A 27,806-nucleotide genomic window follows, 5' to 3' on the forward strand; every position below is an offset into this window, starting at 1 on the left:
TCTTTCTGCATTTGCATTCCCAGCTATGACAGCATATTCAGCATGCAATCCTTGACGGAGCTGAGAAATATCATGTGATTTCCTCATCGTTTCCGGAAGTTAGGTCCGTAAAACTGTTTTCGAGTACAAAAAGTAAATTATTGAAGCGGTAATTTTTTTTTTTTATTAGTCATGTTGTTTTTCTTGTTTAATGTGTCACATTAATGATCAATCTTCAGGTTATTTAGTGCTTTAACACATACTAAAGTTTGCATTTTCAAATGTTTTATATATAAAATTAATTTGAGTTTAAATGTCAGGAGTTCCTGTCGGGACGAAAGTAACAATTGTTACTTTTGTCCCGCTACAGTCACAAAAAATATTTATTTTGTTCCAGTGCAAGCTATATTGTGAATTTCTGTGTCTTGCATCATTTCTTACAAATGTTTATGTCATATTATACCAAAAGAATATGTCTGAGTGAGGGTCAGAAAGACAGACAGAGGTCTGGTTTTATCCAGGTGTTTTTGAGAGGGCATTTCTGGACATAGAGGAACATCTCTCTCTGGACAGCTGCTACATCACATTTATATTTAGGTTTTAGCCATATCTTAGCCTTTACACCTCCACCCTTTGTTAAAATACATTGAAATTTACAATAAAAAAATACAGTCAGGTTTTAAGACATCTTACATTAAACTTAAACTTACATTTAAAATGAAAATATGAAAATGTAATTTAATAATTTTTTTGCAAAGATAAAGGACAAAATATGTTTGCAGTTACTTATTAACGAGGTCACAATCAGGTATACTTAAGAAAAATAAGAGTAACAGCAAAAAAATCTAGCTTATATTGTTGTGTTACTTTTGACCCACCTGTGTGTTACTTTCGTCCCAATTGATGGGGTCGAAAGTAACAATGTTCAACTTATGTTCAAAGTGAAATTATACTGAAGTCTTTCTACATTTCTACAAAATACCACCTGGTATTGTTAGACCACACTTCTGAGTTACTGGCCACAGCAGAAATATATCTCTGTATACAACATTATCTTTTAAAATGAAGTTTTTCTGAAAAATGGCACTTTCGCCCCTGCTCTCCCCTACTTGAAATATTGCATTGTGGGATAAATTATTAGGTACATTTCTAATACAGTACTGTGAAAATGCATTTTCCCCATACTAATTTGTTCTGTTTTTATGTATATTTCATGTTAATTGTTTTAGATCCTTATACAGACTGCAACATAGAACAAAGGCAACCAAAGTAAACTGATACAGTTTGTAATTTTTTCCCCCAGATTAAATTCACATTTTGCGGGGGGTGTGCAGGGAGTGGTTTTGGGGGGATGTTGCCTTGGTTTGAATTGCATTTTGTGTGTGTCGTGTTTATTTTTTGGTGTTTAGTTTACCCTAAATGGACCTAAATGTCTTCCAAACAGTATTACTACTTCCAGCTCATTAGACCACAAAATATTCTCCAAAAAGGTTTGAGGATCATCAAGGTGTGTCTTGGCAAAATTCAGATGAGTTTTGATGCACTTGGGTAGTTCCTTCAGTGCTGTCCTTTAGTCTATTGTGACTTCCAAGATGAGTGTTTGGTGTGGTCTTGGAGGAATATTGGAAGGTTAGCCACTTCTGGGAAGGTCTGCTACTGTGACATTCATCTGAAGATAATGGCTCTTGCTTGGGTTCTTAGGAGTAACTAATTGTAACCGGTCCCAGGATAACACTCACTTTCTTCCTCATCATTTCTGGAATTTCTCTCACAGTTGGCATAGTGTGTTACTGGGTAAAGCCTTTTAGCCAACTTCATGCTGTTAAGAAAGTTCTGTTGAAAAGTGTATTAACTGAACAGGGCTGTGTTGTTGTGACGCTGTCTGGTCTCTGTTTCCCTGGGCCTCCACTAGTGGTCTCACTTCCCCATAGGCACCTCACCACAGGCACTACAATTCCCACAAAGTCTTGTCCCTTCATCACAGTAATTGCACTCCTGTTAATTGCACTCAGGTGTCTTCACTTGATAGTCATTACCCTGCCTATATTAACCGGTCTTTTTCTGTTTGTTTTCATGGAGTCCTTTCTTTCCGTCACCTTGTTTCCTCGCCTTCCGAGTTTCCTCGCCTTCCGAGTTTCCTCATCTTCCGAGTTTCCTGTTCCAGTTCCTATTCCTGTTCCTGTTCCTATCCCTTTTGTTTGTTTTGGATTGATTTCTGGTTTTGACCCCTGCTTGTTGGATTCTGATTTGGATTACCCATTAAACCACACTGCATTTGGATCTCTCGTCTCCTGTGTTTCTCTGGTTTCCCGAATGTAACAGTTGTAGGCTGTATCTGGGTCATCGGGTGTCATGAGGGTGATGTTATGGCACATTATGACACATGTAGGCTTAATCTTATTGATGAAGAGACTTTCATTTTCCCAAATAAGTCCAAAGGCAGATCAAAAGTAATATGGATACATAACACAAATAACCAAACTTCCCAAACAGACAAAAAACATGAGAGTCAAAACAAAAAATGGAAACAACTTTCAAAATTACAATACTCAAACTTGGGTTCTTGTTAGCCAACAACAATATACTGCACAAGTGACAGGGATCATTCTATTTGCCTCCTCCCCTCTCTAGCCATGACACTGCCTTCCTTAAATAGGGTGCTTCATTAAATAATGTTATAATTGAAAGAAAGTTGTATTTTGTGTTTACTCAGTTAGCCTTTGTTTTATGTTTTTTTTTTTTTTTTTTATTTCTGAAACAATTTAGCATGACCTACCTATGGCCTACACTTAAACAGAAGAAATCAAGAAGGGGCAAATACTGTATTCCTTGCACATCACCTGTCAGTCATAAAAAGGCAAAAATGTAAAAACTGTGTTAGATTCATTAGTGTCAAGATGTATTTTTTTATCTGCTTCCATTCCAGCTGAAAGACATGCTGGATGCCCCTGTGTGACAGCTTCTCTTGATGACATCTACTTTGAGCACACCATTGGGTACAAAAGAAATATCACTTATATTTTAGATAATTAGAGCCACATCTCAGTGTCTTTTGAAAAACATCTTAACCGGAATGTAATTTCGCCCATAGGGAGTACTGGCAGTTCTGACTGGATAATAGTTCTATTAAACTACTATTATGCAGTAGACTGTTAATTACTCCGGTCTGTCAGATTGTTAGAATAAAACAGCACAGATCAAATGTAATGTTGATTAGAGAGGAGAGTCTCAGTAATATAAACCCAATGGAAAGCAGTCTGTAATATATCATAAGCTACTGTCATTATCACTTACATTTGAAATACATCTATATACATATATTTCAGTGTTGGACAAGTGGTCAACATTAAGGCCAAAGTCAACAGGGCCTTCAACTCAAGCATGGAGGTAATAGCCACAATTTAAATTATAATATGAAATAGTCTAACTTTATTTTATTAGTTACTCTACTACAACCTACAGATGTTTTTGGAGTGGTTTCTACTGTTATGTAACACTGAGGTTTTCAGAGCTTCTGATGCCAATCAAATATGATAATCCAACATGGTTTACAAAGTAAAACAAATGGACTTTGATTAAAGTGAAACCTTAACATATCTGCAGAATATTTGCGTTACGTTAACAGGAGATCTTTTTCCTGCCTCCTATTAAGAGTACTGAGAGTACTGCATTAGCTGTTGATGATAGAGAACCATTTTTAATTCACTTCACATTTATTTGAAGAAATAAAATATGTAGAATGGCAATTATTCATGAATGTATTGGTGTTTGTGTGTGAGGTGGGGATAGAGGTGAGCTGTGAGGACCTTTACAGTGGCCGGCACTGGAGAGTGTGTCAGGCTTTTGCCACATTTGTCGCCAAAGGCACAGATGCAAACAAGGTATGAGAAAACAATGCCATAAGAATGCTTATAATAATAGTGTTTATATATATGTTGTACTCACTTATATCTTAGTTAATGGGAAAAATATAATTTACATACTTATTTGACCTTTTTGTTATAGCTGTGGAAATAAGGAAACACTGCAAATAAGGAAACAAGGCAAATGGCATGCAGATAAACAAGGCAGATACAGTTGCTTTCTGCACACCATCTAAATGCACTTGTACTCTGCACTCTGTAACTGTAGGTGCAGCTGAAGCAGGTTGTGCCCTGCACACACCAAGAACAGGTGGAGCACAGCTTAGCAGCTGAGCGGAGGAGGATGAGACTCATTCACCACAACATCATGCAGGAATTGCTCAACAACAAGACCCTCCAGAGAAGTATCGGTGAGGGTAAGTGTCTTAAGTGTCTTGGTGGTTGAGGAGATTCCCCCTTTCTATGTAAAGTGCTTTGAGTGCCCAGAAAAGAGCTATATAAATTTAAGGAATTATTATTATTATTATTATTAAGTGGTGGAGGCCAGGGCCCGATTTAAGCATAGGCATTATAGGCAGTTGCCTATGCTCGCTCATCCGGGGGGATATATGTATGTATGTATGTATGTATGTATGTACGTACATATATTATATAGATATATAATATTTAGTTATACTATGGGCTATCTACAACAATAAAAGAAACAAAACCACAGAAGACATTGAGCAAATACATATAACATACAAAAGGGTAAAAACAGATGCTGGTATTCACATACGCTTAATCTCTCTCTTTCTCTAATAACTGCATTAGACTGCATTAATGGCTCAAGAATCTGTTATTAGCTCTAAAATCACGTTTTGGAATTTGCGATGGAAGGTTTGGGATGAGGTGCATAAGAAATAGTTCAACATTTCAGGACGGAAACATGTCAAATGTCTTGAAACAAATCATCTGAACAATGTTTTGATGTGTGTTTGTGATTCCTGACCAATACAATTATTAGAAGAAAAAAATTCCCGAAGTGGTACACCGCACTTATTAATGGAATGGTCTTTCTGAGTTCTAAAAAAAATGAAGAGCTACAATCATTTGAAGTTTCAAATGATTAAGAAATGTTTTTGTTTGCTTGGGTGTTAATATTAGAGGTAAATCCGGCCCTGGTGGAGGCACTTCTTTTTTGGGAAAGACTTTGGGAAAGACAACAAAAGGCTTTGTGCAAACATTACAATAAGGCTCTCAGACTTAATGCATATGTACATATGCACATGTGATAATATCTCAGACAGATTAAGTTACTTAGCCCTAAAGGGATAGTTCACCCAGAAATGTCAAATCAGTCATCGTTTACTCACCATCATGTATTTCTAAACCTGAATAACTTTCTGTGGAACACAAAAAAAATTATTTACTGTAGAATCCCCACTTTATTTGTATGAAGAGAGTCAGAGAGAAAATAGCCATTCAGCAGAACAAAATTATACAGGTTTGGAACAACGTATAGTTGAGTAAATAGTGACAGAATTTTCAATTTTAGAGTGAACTATGACTCTTAAGCTATTGCACCTGTTCTAGACAAGCATTTAGTTTTCTTGAGAAGGTGTTTTATTGTTTGTGAGGCAGAGAGCCATGACGAAGATGAGGCTTTGCCAACAGAAAGAACAAGAGTGGAAAGTGTCGAGCTGGTACTTCCTCCTCATGCCAATCACCAGGTGAACACATTCGGAGGCCAGATTATGGCCTGGATGGAAAATGTCGCTACCATTGCAGCCAGGTGTGTGTCTTCAACACTTGCAAAGTGCATTTTATACAGCAGTTAATATTTACCTTTTTTAAACCTTAGCCTGCAAAAGATCAGGGTTAAAGGTTGTAATGTTGATACAAACAAAAACGGAAAAGAGACTTCTGTAATGACAGTATATATGGAAAGGTTTACTTAAAGCATATAACATAAACTTCAGCTTTCTTAAAAACTCTGTGAAATCATAGATTTTATGCCATTTAGTTAATATGTGTTAGCTTTGAGGTCTATATATATCTATGCTATGTACTGCTAAGATATACACAATTAAAGGAATGCATCACCCAAAAATTTGTTTAATAATAATGTTTAAAGTAGCAAATAAAATCCAGCAATATCTCCATGTTTGTATAAGGAAATATGTCAGCACAAGATGAAAAATCATCTTGTGTCTTGTAATGGTCTAATAAAAACTAATGACATATATTGGCTTTCTCTTTCTTTTTTTCCTTTTTTTTAGTCGTTTATGCAATGCTCATCCAACTCTGAGGGCTATAGACATGTTTCACTTTAGAGGCCCTTCCCAGGTTGGAGATCGTTTGGTTCTAAAGGCCATTGTCAATAACACATTCAAGAACAGGTGGGCTTACAGTATATAATCTATCTATCAGTATCTAAGAGATGTATTTAGATTTTAATTACTACACAGTGACGATGTCATACAGCTCATTGACAGTATCTCTGTTTTTTTAGTATGGAGGTAGGTGTCTGTGCAGAAGCCTATCACAGAGATGAACCTCTGAGACATATCAATAGTGCCTTCATGACGTTTGAGGTGCTGGATGAGAAAGGAAGGCCACGTCCACTGCCCCCCATTAAACCTGAACCTCAGGTGAAAAGTCCAGATTCGGTGTTCATTGTGTTAGCATTCATGCCAACAGTCGCTTGATTGTTAAAGTAAACAGAATATTGTAAAATCAGAATTTTGAAGAGTATTCTGAATTTTATGACAGGAGGGACAGAGGAGATATCAGGAGGCCCTTGCCAGGAAGAAGATTCGTCTTGATAGGTAGCAAAACTGGTGCTGGTCCATTCATAAAAAAAAGCTCCAGCTTATATCTAGTTGGCTAGACTGCAAAGCCTTCAGCTCACCCACAGATGGCGCTGTCGATGTGCGTCACTGCTAAAACAAGTAGATCAACATTATACATAAATACATATATTGTTTCCTTATTAGGCTTAGTTTAAGTATTTCTTTTGATGTGCTTGAAATACTATTTCTAAAAATAACAATAAACTTCCAAAAATCTGTTTAAAAATCTAAAATCTAATAAAAAACAAATACATTTAATGGCATAATTAAATTAATTTTGAAATGATATAAAGTAATATACTATTTTTCCTCAGAATCTGTCACATGTTGTTGTACAAAACAAGTGCATGATGAAGGAGTTCTTTAATAATCCACAGGAGAAAATAGGCACAACCTAACACAAATCCAAACGATAGCAGACAAAGGAATTTAAGGGAACACAGACTTAAGTAATATAAAATTAACTGGGAGAACTGAAACGTGTGGAGCCAATTAAATAAAAAACCATGGAAAGAAACAAGGCAGGAGAATGGAAACACAGAAAACTTAAATGATAAATGTGACAGTATCATTTACAGGCTCTATTGCCTGTTGTTCAGTTTCTCTCAAAAACATGATTTGCTCATCTGGCCTTTGTTTCTACTCAGGAAGTACATTATCTCATGCAAGCAGACCGAGGTGCCACTGTCTGTCCCATGGGACACCAGTAACCAGGTAACTTTCCCTTCTTTAAAAAATACATGTTATCCAAAGGTCTGTTTAGTGTTTACCATTATAAGGTCCAAACTTGTGACATGAATAGGGCTTATGTGTAAAAAAAATATATCAGGATACACCTCCAAAATAAAGATAAAAAGCAGACAAGATAAGATATGCAGAATTATGTGGCACTGAGAAATGATTGCACACTGCCACTATTAGTACTATTTCAGCAGTAATCAGATATTTACTATTTATATAATTTACTCCTAGAGTTTACAGTGTGTTTCACTCACATCTCATTTTGAGCAAAATCACTGATAATGTGCAAAAGAGATGAAAAGCACAGTTTTTTTGTAAGGCTATTCTCACTTTCAGGTTTATCTGAGCTACAATAATGTGTCTGCCTTGAAGATGCTTGCAGCCAAAAACAGCTGGGACCTCAGTTCAAAGAAGAACAATGTAAGCACTATTTGCCAAATGTCAGTTGCACATTATAGAGTTCACACTTTAACATTAAACACCTTGTCTTGAACTGGGCAGGTGAGCCTGTATACATTGGAGGAGAGTCAGAGTCTGTGTTTCAGGGTGGAGTTTGAAATGGAAATCCCAGCACAAAGAGCCTTCATCCTCCTCTCAGATCTCAGTCGCAGACATGAATGGGACCAACACTATACGTGAGACACTTTACATAATACAATATTATTAGATACTGTACAGACTCTTTTGATTACAAATGGAATAGGGAAGGCCAGAGATAAATGTCATCGATAGAGAATAAATTGTGTTTGTAATGAGTTTTGGGCCCTTGTGACCATAGATTTGACTAACTCTCAAGAAATATTGCATCGTTTGGCACTCTGCCAGTCAGACATTTTTAAAAAAAAGAAAGGACATCAGACTGTTAATATTCTCAGTTGTCAAGTAGGGTTGCACAAAACCAAATTATTTTTTAATTATTTAGCCTATCAGGTCACTAAGACTCAAACCTTTTAAAAAGTAAAAAAAAAAAAAGACACCAAAACCAAATACTGGAAAAGACACCAAAACCAAATACTGGAAATTTATCAAACTCCATCAGTTCCACTTTTTTTTTGGAAAGGAATTATGCATGCACATACCTGATATGACCACTTTATGAGCACTTTTATTACCAATGTTACATTAGTAAGTTTTTCATATCTGTACATGTAAACCCTTTTGTCTGTTACATGACCATACTGTATATAATTTTGAAATATCCATTATGCAAAAATGCTAATCCAAATGCAAATTCAAATTGACTTTTAAAAAATTTTTATTGCTTTGTGCAGTTTGTGTAATCTGCTCCTTAGTGTTGATGAGGATGATTTCATCTATCAAGTTGTTACTCCTTCGGTCAGTAAAGGAGGAAAATATCAGGACTTCATTTTACTGGCCTCTAGAAGACCACCTTGTGATACCGGGTGAGGATGACTATAGCAATTCTAGGTGTGGTATAAAAAGCTAAAATTTGCTGACCACTGCAATGGGCATGTGGAAAACACATTTAAAATGGCAGTGGACTTAGCTGTAAAATGTAGTTAAAGGGATAGTTCACCCAAAAATAAAAATGATAACATTAATAACTCACCCTCATGTCATTCCAATCCTGTGAGACCTCCGTTTATCTTCGGAACATAGTTTAAGATATTTTAGATTAAGTCCAAGAGCTGTAAGTCCCTCCATTGAAACTGTGTGCACGGTATACTGTCCATGTCTAGAAAGGTAAGAAAAACATCATCAAAGTAGTCCATGTGACATCAAAGGGTCATTTAGAATTTTTTGAAGCATCGAAAATTCATTTTGTACAAATTCACGACTTTATTCATCATTGTCTTCTCTTCCATGTCTGTTGTGAGAGAGAGTTCAAAACAAAGCAGTTTGTGATATCTGGTTCGCGAACGAATCATTCGATGTAACCAGATCTTTTTGAACCAGTTCACCAAATCGGACTGAATTGTTTTAAATGGTTTGCGTCTCCAATACGCATTAATCCACAAATGACTTAAGCTGTTAACTTTTTTAATGTGGCTGATACTGCCTCTGAGTTCAAACAAACCAATATCCCGGAGTAATTCATTTACTCAAACAGTACACTGACTGAACTGCTGTGAAGAGAGAACTGAATAGATCCTAGGCAATGCAAGGCAAGGCAAGTTTATTTATATAGCACATTTCGAACACAATGGTAATTCAAAGTGCTTTACATAAAAGAAAGTAAAGTAGTCATGAAGAAAAATTATAACAAAAATAAACAAGAAATTAAATCTTTTTTAAAATGATAAAAAAAGTACTTAATTAAATGAATTTAAAAACAGTTAGAAAATGATTTTACATATAAAAAAAACAGTGAGAATATAATGCAATCAGTTCAGACATTGCCCAGTGCTCATTCAATAAATGCACAGCTAAACAGATAAGATTTAAGTCTAGATTTGAATGTGACTAGTGTTTTAGCACATCCGATCTCTTCTGGAAGATGATTTCAACTGTGGGCGGCATAGTAACTAAAGGCAAACTCCCCTTGTTTTGTGTGAACCCTTGGTATTTCTAACTGACTCGATCCTAGTGATCTGAGTGGTCTGTTAGGTTTATATTCAGTGAGCATATCTGCGATATATACTAGGGTTTAAAAAGACTTTTGTAGAAGTTGAAGTATCAACTCAAGCTTTTTACTCAAGTAAAAGTGTAAAAGTACTGGTTTAAAAAACTACTTGAAGTATAAAAGTAAAAGTAATGTAAGAAAAAAAAATGGCATTAAGAACAAAAGCTTAGGCTGCGCCACAGGGGCCTATTGTGCATTACCCCACCTCCTCAAAAAACATTTTTCTAAAGACCAAAGGCCACAATGACTATAATGTTCTATTAAAATGTTCATGTTGCAAAATTTGGGATGCACTAGGCTACCTGTTTCAGCCGCATATATGCCCATTGAAAATGAATGCACTTCAGTACAATGCAAATACATTAAAGGACTAGAGATATGATGACTAGATGCGTATAAGTGTCGTTATGGTGCAAAAAGTCAAACTGCAGAGGCATGTCATCAATTACCTTTAATGGAATGTAGATGTACATCCAAGCTTAGCTTTAGGAATCTGCGGGGGCAATGGACAAGAACATTGGTGAAGACTTAGTAACAATTACTCTTGTATGATTGTCTATTTAAAATAAACATTATAGTGCTGTCAAAATGAATGATTAATCCAAGTGATGAATCAAAAACTAAAAATGAAAAATAACTCATAATCCTGATACCTTCTTGATTGATAGCTTCCTGTATTCGGTACATACGTCTGCTATGTCCAATGTTGGGGGGGGGGGGGGGGGGGGGTAACGAGTTACAAAGTTGGTATTGCCTACTTATCACAACATTGTCAATCGCGTCATCAATCGCAAATGATAATTTATTAAAATGACTCACTATCGAACTACCTATAGTAGCTTAATTTGTGGAGGATGAAGAGAACCCATTTGGTAAATGAGCCAGTGAGAAATAATAACTTTTAAGTAGGGTCCAGTGCCTTTTCGATACTTTTAAAACAGTACAAGCGACTAAACGTGCCTGAACCGATACTTTAAATAAAAGAACCACAAAAAACTATGGATAACATTAAAGAACATTACAAATATTTAAAATAAATCCATAGCTTTCACCTTGGATGCTCTCATTTCCCAAGTTGTGCTTCCTTTAATCTAAGGCTAATAAATGTATTTCACAATCTGGGTCATTATTTATGACAAAACCAAACATAATGTTCCTACTGTATCTCTGTCTCTCATTCTGATATTTAGTTTAAATGAGTGCTGTCTGTCACTGTCTTTAATCAGTTCTGTGAAATACTGTATGGTCATTCTTTATAAAGTAGCAACAATGTAGTTTTTAAAATACAGTACTGTGCAAAAGCCTTAGGCACATTAGTATTTTCACCCCCAAAAAGGGTTATAAGCCAGTTGTTTATATCTTTTGCTGTAGTGTGTCAGTAGGAAATATCAGTTTGCCATTAATTTTAATAATAATCTAGTGCGATTTTGAATGCACAAGCAGTCTGACAACGGCAAAATGAATGTCTGGAAATGTAAACTGATATTTAATATTGACACAATATAGCAAAATACATAAATAACTGGCCGAACACAATTCATTTAAGTGAAAATACTAACGTGCCTAAGACTTTTGCACAGTATTGTTTGTACAAAGTATGTATGATTAAATTAAGTATATTTAAATGAGTGTAATTAAAGTATGTGTTCGTTCATATGTGTTAAGGGCTAGATTTTCGCTGGAGGAAACAGCTGTGGTATAATGAGCGGTGACAAGCGAAAACTTTGCAATAGATGAAAAACCAACTGCTCCCTCGTGACCTTTTGTAAACTGTATTTATGACCAAGAACTGCACAGATACAGATATTCTAACAATCTATCGATAAACACATACCCTGTGTCCTCTGTGTTTATGTGTACTTGCGCTGCTCCGCCGAAGTCTGCGGATTGAAGAGCACGCTAAAGACGGAGAGGAGACTGGTCTGACACCGGTTTCATATTAAATTTAAAACTCTCTGGAGTCTAAGGGTATTTTTGGGGCCTGGAGAAGTTTTGTCATGCCCTGACATTTGTGCTTTTTTCAGTTTCTTATAAATATCTAAATGGGTAAAGTCTAATCTCACTGTAATCAGCACAAACTGGGCTATAATAATATGTGAAATGCATGTATGTATATGATTGTGTTTTTTGAGAAAAAAAAATTATGCGTGGTTAGTGAAAAACTCAAAATGTTAAAACACTTGAAAAAGGCCATAAAACACATAAAAAACAATGGTTCCCAGGATTTTTGAGAACTGGAGCTTGTAGCCTAGAATTTTTCTTTCTAAATTATGTGAAAATCATCTTGTTTACTCACTCACAGAAAACAATATATTGATTTAAATTTTCTAAGACACTTTTTGTTGGTAAAAGTCAAATGCGAGTAGGCATCAACTATCTAGAATATCATTGTGATTTACACCTGAGAAGACAAAGGGCCACAAAATGAGCGGCATAATGAACCTCTCAGTCAGCTGTGCCACTGTGAGTGAGGAGTAAAGAATGTGAGAACAAAATAAATGTATATAATTTTATGTTTGTAGTTTATTTAGAATATATTTAATTATCCCACAACATAATTTAATATCCACTTGGGGGAGCAGTTAAACAGTTTATTAGAAACAGGGACTGACTCTGAGGCGATCGGATACCGGTTCTATACCCAACCCTACTTTTAAGAAATATATTTTTTGATAAACAAACCCAAAACTGGCTATGTCCTTGCTGGAGTGTGATGTGATTTGTGTCATGTGCAGGTGCGATGGATCGCGTTCAAACCAATAGGGTTTTTGTACTTTGTTACTTGACACCTCTGTCTTTTGGTTATTGATTCTGAACTGATTCTGTGCTAATTTTATGAGTCCAGGTAAACCGAAGGCTTGAATCAAGGGCAATCATCACCAATGACACCAATTACGTCGAGTGCAAAAGAACCGGTGAACCGTTTTCTTCAACCGGTTTATTGAATCGAACTGTCCAAAATAACTACTGGTGATCCGAAAACCGATGCAACCGGTTCTTGACCCGTGAACGAGTCAATGTTTCGCATATTATCTGGTTCGGCTTGGTGTTCATCTCCAGTTCTCTTTTCACAGAAATTAAGTCAGTGTACTGACAGTGTACAGTGCTATTTTCGTAGTTTTTGCTATTTTTCGACCAAAATGTATTTTCGATGCTTCAAAAAATTCTAACTGACCCTCTGATGTCACATTGACTACTTTGATGATGTTTTTCTTACCTTTCTGGACATGGACAGTATACCATATACACAGTTTCAATGGAGGGACTGAGAGCTCTCGGACTAAATCTAAAATATTTTAAACTGTGTTCCGAAGATAAACTGAGGTCTCACAGGTTTGGAACGACATGAGGGTGAGTTAGATTTTTAGGTGAACTATCCCTTTAAGTGTTTATTTTAATATATATAAAAATATTATACTATTTCTGTTACAAAAGGCAAGAATAATCTTAAAACTCAACAAAGGACATACCATGCAGTTTAAAGCAGTTAGCACACAGTTAAATACGTCTAATGTCCCACAAAGTTTATTACAGCATTTGCATAACAGCTGTTACTTGATGCGTTTTATTCTTCTACCGATTACTGAAATTACACAGATTCATTTTGGCATTAATAGTTTTGGCACAGAAACACATAATTCAGAGTCTGAAGAAGTGAACAGCTTCGAGTAGAATGTCATGGGTTGTCATTTAGTAATTACAACATGGCATGAATGCAGCACAATTATATTTAATATTTACATATAATGTATATATTTTTAGGGATCCATATGTAATTGCCCTAAGATCAGTTGCTCTACCCTCTCACCCGCCCACAGAGGAATTCCACAGGGGTGAGGTGGTCTGCGCTGGCTTCACAATTTATGAAGTTTCACAAAGTGTCTCGAAGGTAAGAAAATACAAAATTATGATTACAATGTACTTCACACTGAATTGTCTTATATGTTTTCTGTTTTGTCCTCAGATTTCCTACTATAACCAGACCAGTCCAGAAGTCCTGCCATACATCTCCACTGACATTGCAGGCCTCTCGTCCAGTTTCTACTCAATATTCTGTGCATGCAGGCAGTACCTACTGGACAACATAATCAGCACATCTGCGTTCACCTCTTCTGCATTATAACTAGCAGCTGCTGGGCTTAACTGAATCATGATGTGCTACGACTGATATTTCAGTTTATGCTTTTACAGGGGCCATATCTAATTTTTTTGTAGTATTCTTAATTTTTTCCTACTAGTCTATTAGGGTAAAGCTAGGAATAAACTGAGTTCAGATACTCATGAGTTTGTGACACATTGCACACGTTACGTTATCAGTTAACCTGCACGACTGTACTGTATGGTAAACACAGGTTGAACTTTCAGTGTTGCTGCTATTGCTTTGGAAAGAAAAAGAAAAAAAACATTGACTGTGCAACCCAGACAGCAATCAGTTTTGGCCCGATTTTGGCCCGCATGGTTTTCAAACTGGCCAGATGTGGGCCGGATCTGGCCCAACACTATGTTGCTGTCTGGGAAGTTTTAGAGAACAGCAAAGTAATTTGGTTAAAAATGGAGAGTCTGCAATCTCCAGTTGTGATGTGTCTGTGTATGATTTGGGAACGGGGTGAACTCTGGTCATATTCAGACCGACCTTTGAATTCTTTCTCAGGAATTTTCCTCACTGTTTGCTCATAACAAATATGAAATAGACTCACTGAATCTGTCTCAATTTTTTCTATTTTTCTACATGTAAATTACCTCTTTTTATGAGACATATTTTAAAGGCAAGGAAAGTTTATGTATATAGCACATTTCATACACAATGCTAATTTAACTTGCTTTCCATAGAAATAATAAAAAACAGTACTCATTAAAAGTACATAAAAGTATTACAAGGATGAAACATTTATAAATTAATAAATAAATTAAGATAATTAAAATAAAATGTGCAGTGTAGAAAGAGAGTAACCTTGGTTGAGTAATCTCTGCATGTGAATGTTTTATTTTAATGGTTCAATATAGGGCACCCCTCATACTCTAACAAGCCACTGTTACAGTGCAGTGCAACATAACATCATGCTAAAATATCTTTAAAAATAAACCTAATTTCTAACACTTGGATCCATTATAATATTTACATATTACACAAAAACTTATAATTATATAATTTAAATACTTAAATATCTATCTTTGCTTTGTCCTGTCTTGTAGCAGTATTTTAATATTTTTTTTTGGTGCAGGGATGTATATAAAATTACAGTTTTATTGTGTGTTTACTAAATCTTGGTCATCATGATTAAACATATAATGATTCAATTTAAAAATTTGTATATTATTATAACAAATTAATCTATGAAAGAATTCAATCATCAACATTTTCATGTTTATAATATACATTTGACATAAATATCTTGTCTGTGAATTACTGAAACCACATTTTAAAATGTTGCAATGTCTTTATCAGTGCTGTATGATCTTCATTTTCAGTCTGACAGATTTGCTATATGTTTTCTGTACATATTTGGCATGTTGTAGAAGCTCCGCTGTCTGTTAAGTGCTCTGATAGCCATTAAGCTTGCAGTCCAAGTATTGAGGCCTCTGTCCTCTGCCTGATGCTCCAGAGTCATTGAGAAGCGTGATTGTGCATGGAGAAGGCTTCTACATCCAGTCACAGTCCTGTACAGTGTTTCAGCATGCAGCTGCAGTGAAACATCTTGCCAAGCCCCCTGGAAGAGCTGCACCATGTCCTCCACCAACTCTGGTTTGTATCCTTCATCAAGAACTTCTTGAGGCCAACCTGGAGCCAAGGTCACATATGGAAAGATTTGATCAACGGTTCTCAAGAATTCCTCTCCTGTCACGTATTCTTGGATATAGAAAACTCCATGTGCTATGTCCATGTTTACCCAGGTGGGGTGGTGCAGCAGGTCTCTGTCATATGCCTGACGGAGGAGCTCCAGTGTGAAGCTCAGCTGAGTCTTGGACTTTATCCTTAAGTAGATTCCCCACGACTTTTTGGAGGCAAGAATCAGCTCCAGGCAGTCCTGTAGCGGCAGTTCAGGCTGGGATCCCTGAATGACAGGAATGTTTGTTTGTCCTTCACTAGATATTACTGGGATCACCAACATTCCCCCTTGGCTGTCTGCAAAAAAATACTTGCAATATTATATATCAAGGAGTATGCATTTTCACATTATAACAGCTGTTAAAAACACACCTTTGAGAAGATATAGCAAATAATCTTTGTCGGTCACTGTATCCCACTGGATGTTGAGTCCATCACTGTTCACCGGCCTGAAATAGTCAATTATGTCCCCACCTGGATAGAATCTTCTGGGTCTGTTTATCAGCTCTGAGAAAAGAAGATACCTGTGTTACTGATTAGGGATCATTTAAAATTATGACCGAAACTGAAAATGTATAAATAGAAGGAACAAAATGAGAAATTCTGACAATTATTTTCAAGCTTTTGCTTTAACCGACATAAAAAAACTATACTATTCTGTTTAAATAAATAAAAAAGTAAAGCACTAAAAACTATGTTTTTTGAGTTAATTTAGGCATAACAACATTACAATGTACCTTGTTTAAAATTGATATATATTTTTACAATTTGCTAAAGATTACATGACACTCAAAAACCAAGTAGCTTTCTGTTGATCAGTACGGCGAATTTACATTAAAAACAATGCATGAAAAAGAATACAAAATCTACATGGGAATTGATCTTCCTTTATGCAAAGAAGAACAACCATTTTGGGTTCATAAAATAATTTTTTGTTTAGCAGTTGTACAATTACATGTACAATGTCAAACAAAACAAAACAATACAAACAAAAAAAACAAAACATTTTTGACTATAATAAGACAGATAACCAATATTTTACCAGTATATTATACATCCCTATACTGTACACTATGAGGTTTAATATGCAAGACCATGATGTCACTTACTTGCAGCTTCTTTGAACTGTGAGAGTACAGGCTCATAGATGTCATAATAGATGCGCAGAGGGTTGCTGTTGTCTCTGATGAAAAGAAGGTCGTTCACAGTGGGGTTCTCCTTTCCTTGCCAAAGGGTTAAACTGAACCTGTATCATAGCCAGTCCAGAACATAGTATAAACATAATCAGGTTTTTATTTTTATTTATTTATTTATTTTTATTTTTACTGAAATGAACTGAATTAAAAAAGTTACCTTGAAGACTGGCTGAGCAGCCAGCTCAGGTGTGGCCACCCATTCTTGGCCATCAAAGCATGGACAGGAAAAGAGATTTTTTGAGGGAGGTGTCTTACAATAGAGTACATATCTTCCACCATACTGCGTGTGTATGTCACATTAGGGAAGATGGAAAGATAAAGAACCTTCCATCCTGGAGAGATGGTGACGTCAGGAAATTTCAGCTGAATGAGCTCAAAAAACCTTACAATAAAAAATTGAAAAAAAGAAAAGAAAAATAACATTAAGCAATCAACAGATCAAAAATTATTTACGTTGTTCAGAATATCATTACATTGCATTACATATTAATTGCATTCCAGACCGTGTTTTGACAAGATTTTTTTCTTCACATTAAAAAATTACGTCAGCAGGTGGGGATAAGTGATTGTCCATATGAGTGAGTTAAATTATTTATTAAACCATTAATTCCCTCAATTTGTTTAATCACAGTAATTCATTCAGGAATGAAACAGCTGCCAGTTTTAATTAATTTTTGTTTTTTATTTAAATATTTTTTCTATTTTATTCGGGAATGAATAATGGATCTACAACAGGAACCAATTTTTGGTTCCCAATACGTCCGGGGAATAATAATTTTTGATTATTAAAATAAAAGCTATGTTACTGTATGTGCACTGAAGGTTCTCTTTCAGTTTTCGGTCAAAATAAAAAGATTCCTAGAATGTAATTGTTTCCCAAGAATAAGCAAATGTGAACCATATGAACATTAGGTGAGCATTCTGAGTTTGCTGAGACTAACTAACATTTTTGAAAAAGCTCTCCTAAGCCATCATCCGTCTTTTTTGAATGATAACTATATACATTAGAAATTCCAGTCTGGCTTTCAGCCCTCTTAAGAATCATGATAATGTTTTATAATATTTTACTAATATGAGTTATTTGGTCTGCCTCAAGCACCATTTGTCCTCTGATATACATTTAAGTTCTATTGTTCCTCAAAGCACTATTCTTGGCCCGGTACAGTTCAATCTCTACATGCTCCCTTTGGGTTCTATATATCTAGATATGGTGTATCTTTTCATCTGTATGCTGATGACACACAAATGTATCTGTCCATAAACTGTGATGACAAGCTTGCCTTAAAGCCTATATTAGACTGCTTGGACAAACTAAAACATTGGCTCACTAGTTTTTTTGTTAAGTCTTAATGAGAGTAAGCATTCATGACTTTGATCTTGATACTCTGTTACTACACAGTACCACCTGTGTTCAGAATCTGGGGGGTTTGCTTGATAAGAGTCTTAAATTTGAGAACCAGATATGTGCTGTGGTTAGGTCTTGTTTCTATCATCTTGATCTTTTAGGAAAGGTTAAGCCCTTTATGTCTGCTAAGAACTTTAAAACTGTCCTGCTTGCATTTGTACGATCCCGATTAGACTACTGTAACTCTGTGCATATTGGTGCCCCTCAGACTTGTCACATGCTTGCAGTTGGTTCGAAATGTTGCAGCTTGGCTCCTTAAAGGGAAGCATAAAAGTGAACACATCACACGGGTTCTGATTTCACTTCATTAGCTAGTGCTCAAATAGAGAATTGACAAAGTTTTGTTATTTGTTTTTAAAAAGTCTTTGTGGAACCAGGCACCATAGTATGAACTACTACTTCCACTCTCTCGAGCAAGATCGCTCAGATTGATCTGTAATATGTTCCTAAAACTAGACTTAAAAACAAGGGTGATGGCACTTTGGCCCCAAGTTATGGAATAGCCTTCCAGCTTACAGTATATCAGATCCGTCCAAACCCTGTCAATGGCCTTTACTATCCCTTGAATCTCATCAGTATTTGACATCCTTTGTTTCAATCTTTTCCCTTTATATTACCCTATTTTATAGGCTTTTTTTATCATACTTTTATCGCTCCTATATAGTTGACACATTTTATGTGTTTTTACTGTCTGTTTTCTTTTAGCTTTTGTAAAGCACTTTGGCCAATAACAGATGTTTTTAAATGTGCTATAAAAATTAACTTCTATTGTATTGTATTAAGAGCCACTTATTGCCTAAATTGAAGAGTATCCATGTTTTACTATTAATGAGATATTTACTATGATCTTACTCTGAAGCACTGATTACTGGCCAGAAAACAGGCACATTAGGGCCAGGAAGAATATCTGCATTTATCCACACCGGGCGGCTGATCCCCATTTGTTTTTTTACCCTCAGCAGATCCAGTGAGGGTTCCACAGCATTGATACTTTTAAAATCAAGCTTTATCCCTAAAGAAGAATAGACACAAAGTAATGTTTATTATGTCTTCTGTAGATGCAGATGTTCCAGGTACAGTTCCAGGTTGTTCACCTTTTTTTGATTTGAGTACAGCATCCAGCCATTCCTCCAGAGTGTTGTCACTGTATATGTCTGGTGGATGGGCCATGATGGGAATATTGGTTTCATTAGCTGTGCTATAACCTTTCAAATTTATATCAGCCTCTAGGATCATGACATCACCTGTAATGTATTTAGTTAAATTAGGATTTTAGGTTATTTCCTTACATAACAAATATTATATCATGTGTTATCAGAGCTCTTAACATAAACTGTATCTAACATAATGCATATTACAGGAAAACGTTTATTATGCAACTGGTAATTGAACTGATTAAAGTGCAATCTTGAACTAAGATTGCACTTTAACTCTAACTTAACTCTAACTTAAACTAACTCTAACTTAGTTTTAAACCTTAAAACTAAGGTTTTAAGATCCCTCTTACTGTTTAAGGCCTTGATCATCTCAGATTTATTGTTGGCTGCGTGATACCATGTTGCATAAAGACCATCTTTCTCCTGAATTTCTCCGATTTGGAATAGAAAGTCAAGCATGTCTCCATCAGATGGGAAAGGCTCCATTTCCATGTTGACTGAAGCATCTGAGATCATGCAAAGGCAGTATACAAATTGAACAAAATCAGAATTGATTTTTTAAATTTACTCTGACATTCATAATGCATGTAATTTCATAAGTATGTACATGATCAATGATGTTGCATATAGAAAAATGTGAATTCTATATCAAGCAATATCAAGGCATACAGTTTATTGTATCATATTCAAAAACACTGAAGAGTCTCCATACCTGATCTTGTGATCACAAATACTGAAGTTAAGGTAATGATGAGAAGTGCCATCAGTCCAATAAAAACACATAACATGATGAACTTCTCTCTTGTAAAGATCCCCAGAAATATTTTTGGTCCTTTTCTTTCTCCTTCCTCCTCAATGCGGCAGTTCTTTTCATCTTTTTGTTCCATTGTTTTGCAATATCAGATATCTAAATGTTCACTCAACAAGTCGTTGCATAAATGTGCAGCTGCACAATGACTGTTATTTCTCTGAGGTCCAAACTGCCTTTTATTTGCAGACCATAAAATTGTATGATAGGCTGCACTTTGTATTCTTGTCGTCTTGTTTGCACCTCTATGCAAATATTAAACAACGAACTCCTCACACTTATTTGTAACAGAAGACAATGATATTTTCCATATCTGTGGCCTTGCAGACAAAAAAATACTTGCTTGTATAATACATATAATACTGTACATTAAAAAACTATTTAAAAAGGTGCAAGAGTATGTAAGAGTATATAAAAGTTATTTGAGTATGTCTAAAAAGAAAATGCTTACTTTCTACTTCAAAATTGTATGTTTACCTCAATGTTAGTTACTATTTGTTTTTTTTATTTTTTTGTGAAATGTACTAGCAATTTCTGAGTGAAAATTGTTTAAAAATTATACACTTTTTGTGTATAATAAAATGCAAATAACTTAAAACAAAACTACACAATATTAAAAGTCCATATCTATCAGACATTTATCAAATGAACTAAGCTGTGCATGTTATATTTTACATTATCTGTAAGGAATAACATTATCTGATTTTCTTATCGAGTGCTGTTTGTGGCCTGTTGGTAGTTTTTTCGGGTAAAATGAGTCTTAACTTCCTCTTTGGTGAACCCTCAGCTGAAGATACATATTCTTGGATGACAGGTGCACCAGAGCTAATCAGGTCTGAACTGCTGGACTGATCCACTAAATCCTGTGGATCAGTGGATTCACTCACAGGAAGTGCAATATTTAAATTGGATAGCTGCTGAGTGTCACTGGAATCCAGAACGTCGGGGGGAGATGGAGCTGTAAGAACGTTGTGATCATCTGGAAGAGCTAAATTGAGTGTTAGTGGGAGTGTTGATGCAATTTCAGTTTCTCCCTGAACAGAAATAGAAGTTTGACCCTTTTCTGTATTGAAATAATCTGTATCCTTAGACAGGGACTTTGATTCCTGGTTTCCCTTTTTAGTATGCTTCTTTTTAGAGATATCTTGTATAGCATCATTTTCCTCTTCCTCACTTCCTGAGAATTCTGTGTTATCTTTAGATTCTTTGCTAGTTTTATTTAATTTTAAATGATCTCTTTTGTTCTTTTTTCTTTTCAGTTTTTCCTTCTTACCCTTTTTGTACATCTTGTCTTCTTCAATTTCTTCTTTATCAGTGGACTTTGGATGAACACTGATTTTTCGAAGGGGGTTTAAATTTAATTTAACTTTCAGTGTCCTCTTCGCCTGTACTCTGGTTTTCTGGGTTTTTAAGTGTCCTTGTGTGCTGCTCTTAGTCTTACCCAGCTTGCAGGGGGTTTTCTGTGTAGATGTTTTAAAGTCCTTCATCTTACTTTTCTTTTTGTGTCTGTCAACCATTGTGGTGAGAACATGTTTCTCAGTCTCACCTAGATCAAAGGTAACACTTCTTTGAGAATCTAACTTAAAGCCCAGCTCAGCAGCTTGACTTTCACCATGTCTCCCATCCTTTGACTTGTCATAACCCAAGTTGTCTTTGTATAGCATGGCATTGTACATTTGTGCTCCGTTTTGAACTGTGTTCTTTGAGTGAGTTGTAAATGTAAAGTTCTGGTTATTAATCCCAGCTTGTCTGTATTCATAAGTCTGATGACAGTGCAGACAGCTGATGGTTTGGTAAATCGGTTGAACACCAACTTCCTCAGCCTGGGGCTTTAACAGTGAATGATTTCCTTGAGTTATTTCATTGTAGAGTTGTTCTGGGGGTCTTAAAGCTCCTCTCTGGAGGGCAGAGAAATGATTACGGAGGGCCAGCTGCCGCATTCTGACAGCTGAGATGTCGTTTGAACCCCCACGATGTTGGGAAGAAGTACCCTGACTGCCCAGATAGCTGTTTGGAATGCCTGCCCCGCTCTCATTATGTCTTTGTCCACTTATCTCTGCGTATAAAACAGACTTTTGTAATTTAAATGAATTAAATTAGTCATTTAAAACAGACATTTGAGAATGTGCTTAAAGATAGAAAACAACTAAATAAACTAGATATTACCACTGGAATTGAAGAATTGGAAGGTGTTGCTATGCATTTAATGGTTGTTTACAAAACATTAGTTTTAAATACTGATATAGATGTATGAAATATAGATTTTTAAATATAATAAGTTACTGTCGACTATAAATATACTATTACAAAAACAAAAACTATTAAACTATAAATAAATTAAAACTAAACATATATATATTAACATATATATATATAAAAGATGATAAAAATGACAAACATTTTTATTTATAAATATAATAGTTTATAAATAACAAATATTAAATACTGGTTGGAAATCATGAGACTAATCATGAATTTGTTCTATTATGTATTCTTCCTAAAATAATATTCTTAATGGTAGATCATAAAAGATATAATTTTAAATAATTTAAATTATTAATATTAATGATACAAATACAATTAATAATTAATAATACATTTATTAATATTATAATATTAATTGTTTTCCAGATAATAATTTAATGTGTATTTGTAACATTTAAAATGTTCACTTTAAATATGATCTTTAAATATGAAAATATAGCTGCATTTATATTTATATTCTAAACCTCTTCCTTTGCAGACACTTTTAAAATATTTCTAAGCAAATGGTGTGCTTGCTAGTTTACCTTTGATCCTCTGTTGCAACACAGAATGTTTATCATTCCCCTCATGTTGATGATTAGCCAGCTGTTCACCTACATGTGTGGGTTTATGCAGGACAGTCTCTCTTTTGTGCTTTCCTACCACATGTGCTGTAGAGCTGCACTTGTGACAGGTGAAATGACTCCCCAGCATGTCTGATCCCTGACAAGGAGAGTCTTCTCTGTCCCAGGGCTGATGGGATTTGTAGTTGCTGTTGTACAGTGCATGGCACTTAGTTAGAGTTTCCTTGTCTTCACAGAAATTCCACTGGATTGATTCCAGGCCGGACTCCCCAACTCTATTTTCCTCCTGCACCAGATCAAATTTTTTACTGAGTTTGTGGTATGCAATGGCAACCATCCCAAGGGTGATCCCAACACCACCTACAATTAAAAGCAGAATGTATACATATATATATATATATATATATATATATATATATATATATATATATATATATATATATATATATATATATATATATATATATATATATATATATATTTTATATATAAATATATACATTTTTTTGGTGAACTACTTCTTAAACACTATATAGTCATGTCCTCAGCTTTATAATTAAAATAAGCAGAAAGTTTTGGTATTAGGGATTTTGCATTAGATACTCACCCAAAAATGAAAATACAATGGCAATAGCAACATTTCTAATATATTGCTCAGAAGTGTTTTTAGCCACAACCTCCACTGTTATATTCCTGTTTGGTAGGACACAGTTAGCGTCAGTCAATTCCAGCAGAGCTTGCACAGCTAAATTATCTGTATTCACACACACCATCCTCTGCCCATTGTACAAGTCTTTTTCAGGAGCCTGAATGTAACTGTTGAGAAATGAGGCCAGCTCTCTCAACTCACATGTACAGCTCCAGAGGTTCAAATCAAGGTTCAGCACTGAGAGCCATGACAGATAGGAGAATGCATCTGGAGCACTACGTAGATGATTGCGGGACAGATCAAGCCTGCGGAGACGAGGCAGCCCTCTGAAGCTATCACGTCCTAAGTACACGATGAGGTTGTTGGACAAGTCCAATGTTTCTAGGTTCATCAGATCAGCATGGGCAAAGGTTGTGGAGTTCAAGCAGTTGAGGAGGTTCCCCTCTAGTTGAAGTGTTTTTAAAGCTCTAGAGCTTTGGAACCAGGAGCCGTCAATGTCATTCAAATTGTTGTTACCAAGCTGGAGAGTCTCCAGTCTGTGGAGACAGGAAAATGTAGAGCTGTTCAGGGATTGGCTGGAGATGCGGTTATGGTCCAGCAACAGCGTAGTTAGAAAAGAGAGGTTCTGAAAGGCATTCTCCATGATGCTAGAAATGGCATTGTTGCTGAGTGCCAGAACACTCATGTTGGACAGTTTAGAGAGGATCATGTTGTCCACGGAATCAATGAGTCCATCAGTGAGCATCAAAGCTTTAGTAGAGCCTGGTGCATCTAAACATGATGAATAAAAACAGCTATATTACCAAAACTCCATACTTCAGGAAATTCTAATCAAAAACCTTTATAACAGTTTATAAAAAGTACAGAAATACCTGTTGTCACTCTATATCCCCCAATTATATAGTAAGATTAACGTTTTAATTATGATCATGTAACCCAGGTATATTCCCCTCAAAGTTAAATAAAAAGTATTTAAGACTCTTAATAATAATGTTTATTGGGTACTGAATTCATAGTTCTTTAAAATGTGTATATGGGCATCTACCCCTTTAAGAGCATCATTTGTGTTATAGTTTGGTTGTAATGTACATGTCCAAAACGTGGGTTTTACTAACAAGTTAGTTTTGTTCATTATTCATTGGTGAATAATTGGACAAGCCCGACTGATATCTACGTAATGTGAAGTTTGATTGGTTCTTGAGAGTGGAATGGAAAAGGAGAGAAGAAGAGAGAAAGCACGCCGTTGTATGTGTGAGAGAATCGCGATTAATCCGTATAGGATTGGTTGATTTTATTTATTTTTGAGCAACGAAAAGTGTTGAAATAGTTTATTTAGCAGTATTTGTTTTGTTTTCACAAAGTTCGCTGGCTGTAAGCTGAAAGCTAAGTTAACTTTCTGTTTGTCAGTACACTTGTGTGAGTTCCAGACGAGTTAGTGCTTAGCCTACTACAAACGAAATAGTGACTGAGTAGCTGAATACTAAAGTGAACTTTTAATATCAACATGAATAACGGTGATAAGGAGAAGCTTAGCGACTGGACATCCAGGTAGCGCCCTGAATTACCGAGAGATTCAGGGTTCCCCAGGCAACGAGGGATCGCGAGGTTCGTCAGGACGTGCATATCAGTGAGAACCGAGGGATTAAAGTTTCCTAACAAAGGAGGACTCTTCAGTACGGTTAAGGTATCCAGGTTTAATATTTATTTGGCTCTTTGGAGTGAAGCGGCCAATTATCTTTTTGTTTTGCGGCCACAACGCACGCGAGCAGCGGTTACAGGCCTGCAATGAGAGGTGAGCGTGATTGTGTGTATGTGTGGTGGGCCCACGTGAGTTAATGTGTTTATCTGTCAAATTATAACGGTTGTTGTTTTCCTACGAGGGGTTTGATTTATAATTATTCCTTTTCTGTTGAAGGGAAGTTTCATATATTCTACATGTAAATAGATGGGCATTTAAAACCGTGTAAGAACCATATTAAGAGACATTTGATCTATTATTTGGTAAAAAGAGTCATACTCAACAGCTAACTTTATATTCCTCTGTAAATTGACATACAATTGTGAAAGCACATTTATCTGAGATTGTGTATCATTTAATATTCTAACTGCCCAATTGTGCTCATTTGAAAACAGGCAGTTAATTGTAGTTTACAGTTTACTATTCTGTTTTTTTGTTTGTTTTATATTTATAATTTTTCATTTAAATTCATATTGTTTTAATAAACATTGTAATAGTTTTACTTGAAGTGATTTTGAGTTTCACTAATTGGTTGGCTTGAAGGTTAATCTGAATATTCCTATTGTGTTAATTTATATTCACATAAAAAGTTAGGGTTATAGCTAAACATAGGGAATAGTGTTTGTGCTGAAGGGTGTTAAGAGAGTTCCCTTATAATTAGTCGAGAGACTGCAAAGTTTGAACCCGAGTACCCGCCCTAAGAGCTCAAGTACGTCATTACTGAGAGGGAAGAGGGTGCTACATAAAGTGGTGGCCCGTACGGGGAATTTCTTTTTTTTCTAACACCCTAGTTTAATAGTTAAACCATAAACACCATTAACTTAGTTCTGTTCTAATCCTGCATGCAGTGATGGATTCGAGTGGAAACGCTGAGCTCTGAGCCGAACTTATTTCATGGTGCAAAGAGGCTGTTGTGGATGAAACGCATGCCATTTTGCTGGTAGGGGTTTCTGCTGAAGCTGATGTGGCCTATATTGAGGATGTAGCTCAGACTGTGAATGCTTGGGGAAGGGTACGTGTAAGAGCTACCAAAACAGGTGTTAGCTCTAATAGTTTAAAAGTATTATGTGAGTGTAGGGAAGTTGTGAACCCATTGACTGCTCCACCAGTATTGCTGCCTGATGAGGGGGAAGATCCCTGGAGGGAGGTAATAGTTCAGGAGTGTGATCCCTCTCCTGCAAAGTTTACTGAAAAACTGACAATGTTTCTAGCTAAAAAAGGGAAGTCCATGTAGAGTCAATCATCCGGGCTGTGGGGGATCTGTTGGACAAAACGGTCAGACAAACCACTGACAGTAGTGCATATAGACGGTTACGTACTTTTTCTGGTTCTGTTCCAACACCGACAGGAGAAAAAAAAAAGGAGAACTGGATGGACCAAGCTCGCATGATGATCAGAGTGTGAGTGCTCTGAGAAAGAGAAAAGAAGAAGAATTGTGGAGAGCTTAAAGGGGCCTGCTCTTGATATGGTCAAAGCTGTGAGATTTTCTAGTCCTGATGCTCTACAGTATCTAGAAGCTTTAGAAAGTACTTTTGGTAGAGTCAGTAGAGTCAGTTGAGTCAGATCTGATGCTTCTACAGTTAAGGCTGCGAGAGAGAAAAATGCAACCACCTACCTTCTTAGCTCTGTTAAATGAGATCCGAGAAGCAGAAGCGAGTGAAGCCGCCAGACAGAAAATCAGAACTACTGTAAAGACAGTACAGAGTCAGGAACAAAAACTCAGCTTTGCAGTTGTAAGTTAGTTAAGAGCAGAGATCCAGGCCTTGAAAACCCGATTAAGTGATGAATCTCCAAAAATTTCAAATGCTCACAGGATACTGGAGTCAAAATCTAAGCCCACTAAGAAAAGTGTAGACACACCACCAGATGAAGTCGAAGCCCTGAAACAACAAATACAACAGCTGCAGCAGAAGTTAGGAGTAATGGAAGTAGCTTATGGTTTGCCAGTAACCCATGCTCAGCAACAGCAATCAAAACCTGTTTCTGCTCAGTCAAGGACCAGGTCTTCCACTGATAGAGAGGATTTTTTCTGTTACCGGTGTGGGGAAGATGGGCACATTGCCACAAAATGTAAAGCTCCTGAGAATATTTCATTGGTTATTCAGAAACTGGTCCGTTCGCTAAAAAAGGCGAAGAGTGGAAGGAATGATGCCTCAGGAGACAGTTCTAAGGCTGGTAATCGTGATGTCACGTACCG

At 36.0% G+C, this 27,806-nt stretch overlaps 2 protein-coding genes across 5 annotated transcripts in view; one reads left to right on the forward strand and one right to left on the reverse strand.

Annotated features, from left to right (window-relative positions):
- The window catches only part of acot11a (acyl-CoA thioesterase 11a), a 16,068-nt gene extending 1,366 nt beyond the window's left edge, over positions 1 to 14,702 (forward strand). For all 3 annotated transcript variants that reach the window (XM_026206193.1, XM_026206192.1, XM_026206191.1), the window contains exons 3-16: positions 2,906 to 2,975; positions 3,306 to 3,366; positions 3,759 to 3,860; positions 4,111 to 4,258; positions 5,466 to 5,616; positions 6,104 to 6,223; positions 6,337 to 6,475; positions 6,597 to 6,652; positions 7,324 to 7,390; positions 7,754 to 7,837; positions 7,919 to 8,052; positions 8,689 to 8,820; positions 13,764 to 13,890; positions 13,966 to 14,702. In XM_026206193.1, the coding sequence (XP_026061978.1) occupies positions 2,906 to 2,975; positions 3,306 to 3,366; positions 3,759 to 3,860; positions 4,111 to 4,258; positions 5,466 to 5,616; positions 6,104 to 6,223; positions 6,337 to 6,475; positions 6,597 to 6,652; positions 7,324 to 7,390; positions 7,754 to 7,837; positions 7,919 to 8,052; positions 8,689 to 8,820; positions 13,764 to 13,890; positions 13,966 to 14,124 (1,550 nt within the window). In that variant the 3' untranslated portion in view covers positions 14,125 to 14,702. The remainder of the gene's footprint in view (positions 1 to 2,905; positions 2,976 to 3,305; positions 3,367 to 3,758; positions 3,861 to 4,110; positions 4,259 to 5,465; positions 5,617 to 6,103; positions 6,224 to 6,336; positions 6,476 to 6,596; positions 6,653 to 7,323; positions 7,391 to 7,753; positions 7,838 to 7,918; positions 8,053 to 8,688; positions 8,821 to 13,763; positions 13,891 to 13,965) is intronic.
- Positions 14,703 to 14,856: 154 nt separating this feature from the next.
- fam151a (family with sequence similarity 151 member A) lies at positions 14,857 to 23,883 on the reverse strand. Of its 2 annotated transcripts, XM_026206188.1 has the most exons (10): positions 23,830 to 23,883; positions 23,184 to 23,508; positions 20,299 to 22,450; positions 19,937 to 20,092; positions 19,524 to 19,673; positions 19,282 to 19,441; positions 17,182 to 17,406; positions 16,938 to 17,074; positions 16,201 to 16,335; positions 14,857 to 16,125 (listed from the first exon to the last, which is right to left on the reverse strand). In XM_026206188.1, exons 3-10 carry the CDS (start codon positions 20,471 to 20,473, stop codon positions 15,467 to 15,469), a joined length of 1,797 nt encoding a protein of 598 aa, XP_026061973.1. In that variant the 5' UTR covers positions 20,474 to 22,450; positions 23,184 to 23,508; positions 23,830 to 23,883; the 3' UTR covers positions 14,857 to 15,466. The 2 variants fall into 2 exon arrangements, with proteins under 2 accessions (XP_026061973.1, XP_026061975.1); XM_026206190.1 differs by lacking the exons at positions 14,857 to 16,125; positions 16,201 to 16,335; positions 16,938 to 17,074; ... (2 more) ...; positions 19,524 to 19,673; positions 19,937 to 20,092 and having other exon boundaries at positions 20,517 to 22,450; positions 23,830 to 23,877.
- Between the last annotated feature and the right edge of the window lie 3,923 nt (positions 23,884 to 27,806).

The sequence above is a fragment of the Carassius auratus genome, chromosome 27 (genome assembly GCF_003368295.1).
Source record: "Carassius auratus strain Wakin chromosome 27, ASM336829v1, whole genome shotgun sequence".
Classification (NCBI taxonomy): domain Eukaryota; kingdom Metazoa; phylum Chordata; class Actinopteri; order Cypriniformes; family Cyprinidae; genus Carassius; species Carassius auratus.

Bases quoted from the DNA above. Each gene is read 5' to 3' on its own strand.
- fam151a (XM_026206188.1), bottom strand. From the start codon at position 20,473: ATGGAACAAAAAGATGAAAAGAACTGCCGCATTGAGGAGGAAGGAGAA. The intron at 20,093-20,298 runs GTATGGAGACTC...GCATGATCTCAG, and splicing joins ATTTGTGATCACAAGATCAG to ATGCTTCAGTCAACATGGAA. The intron at 19,674-19,936 runs GTAAGAGGGATC...AATACATTACAG, and splicing joins GATGATCAAGGCCTTAAACA to GTGATGTCATGATCCTAGAG.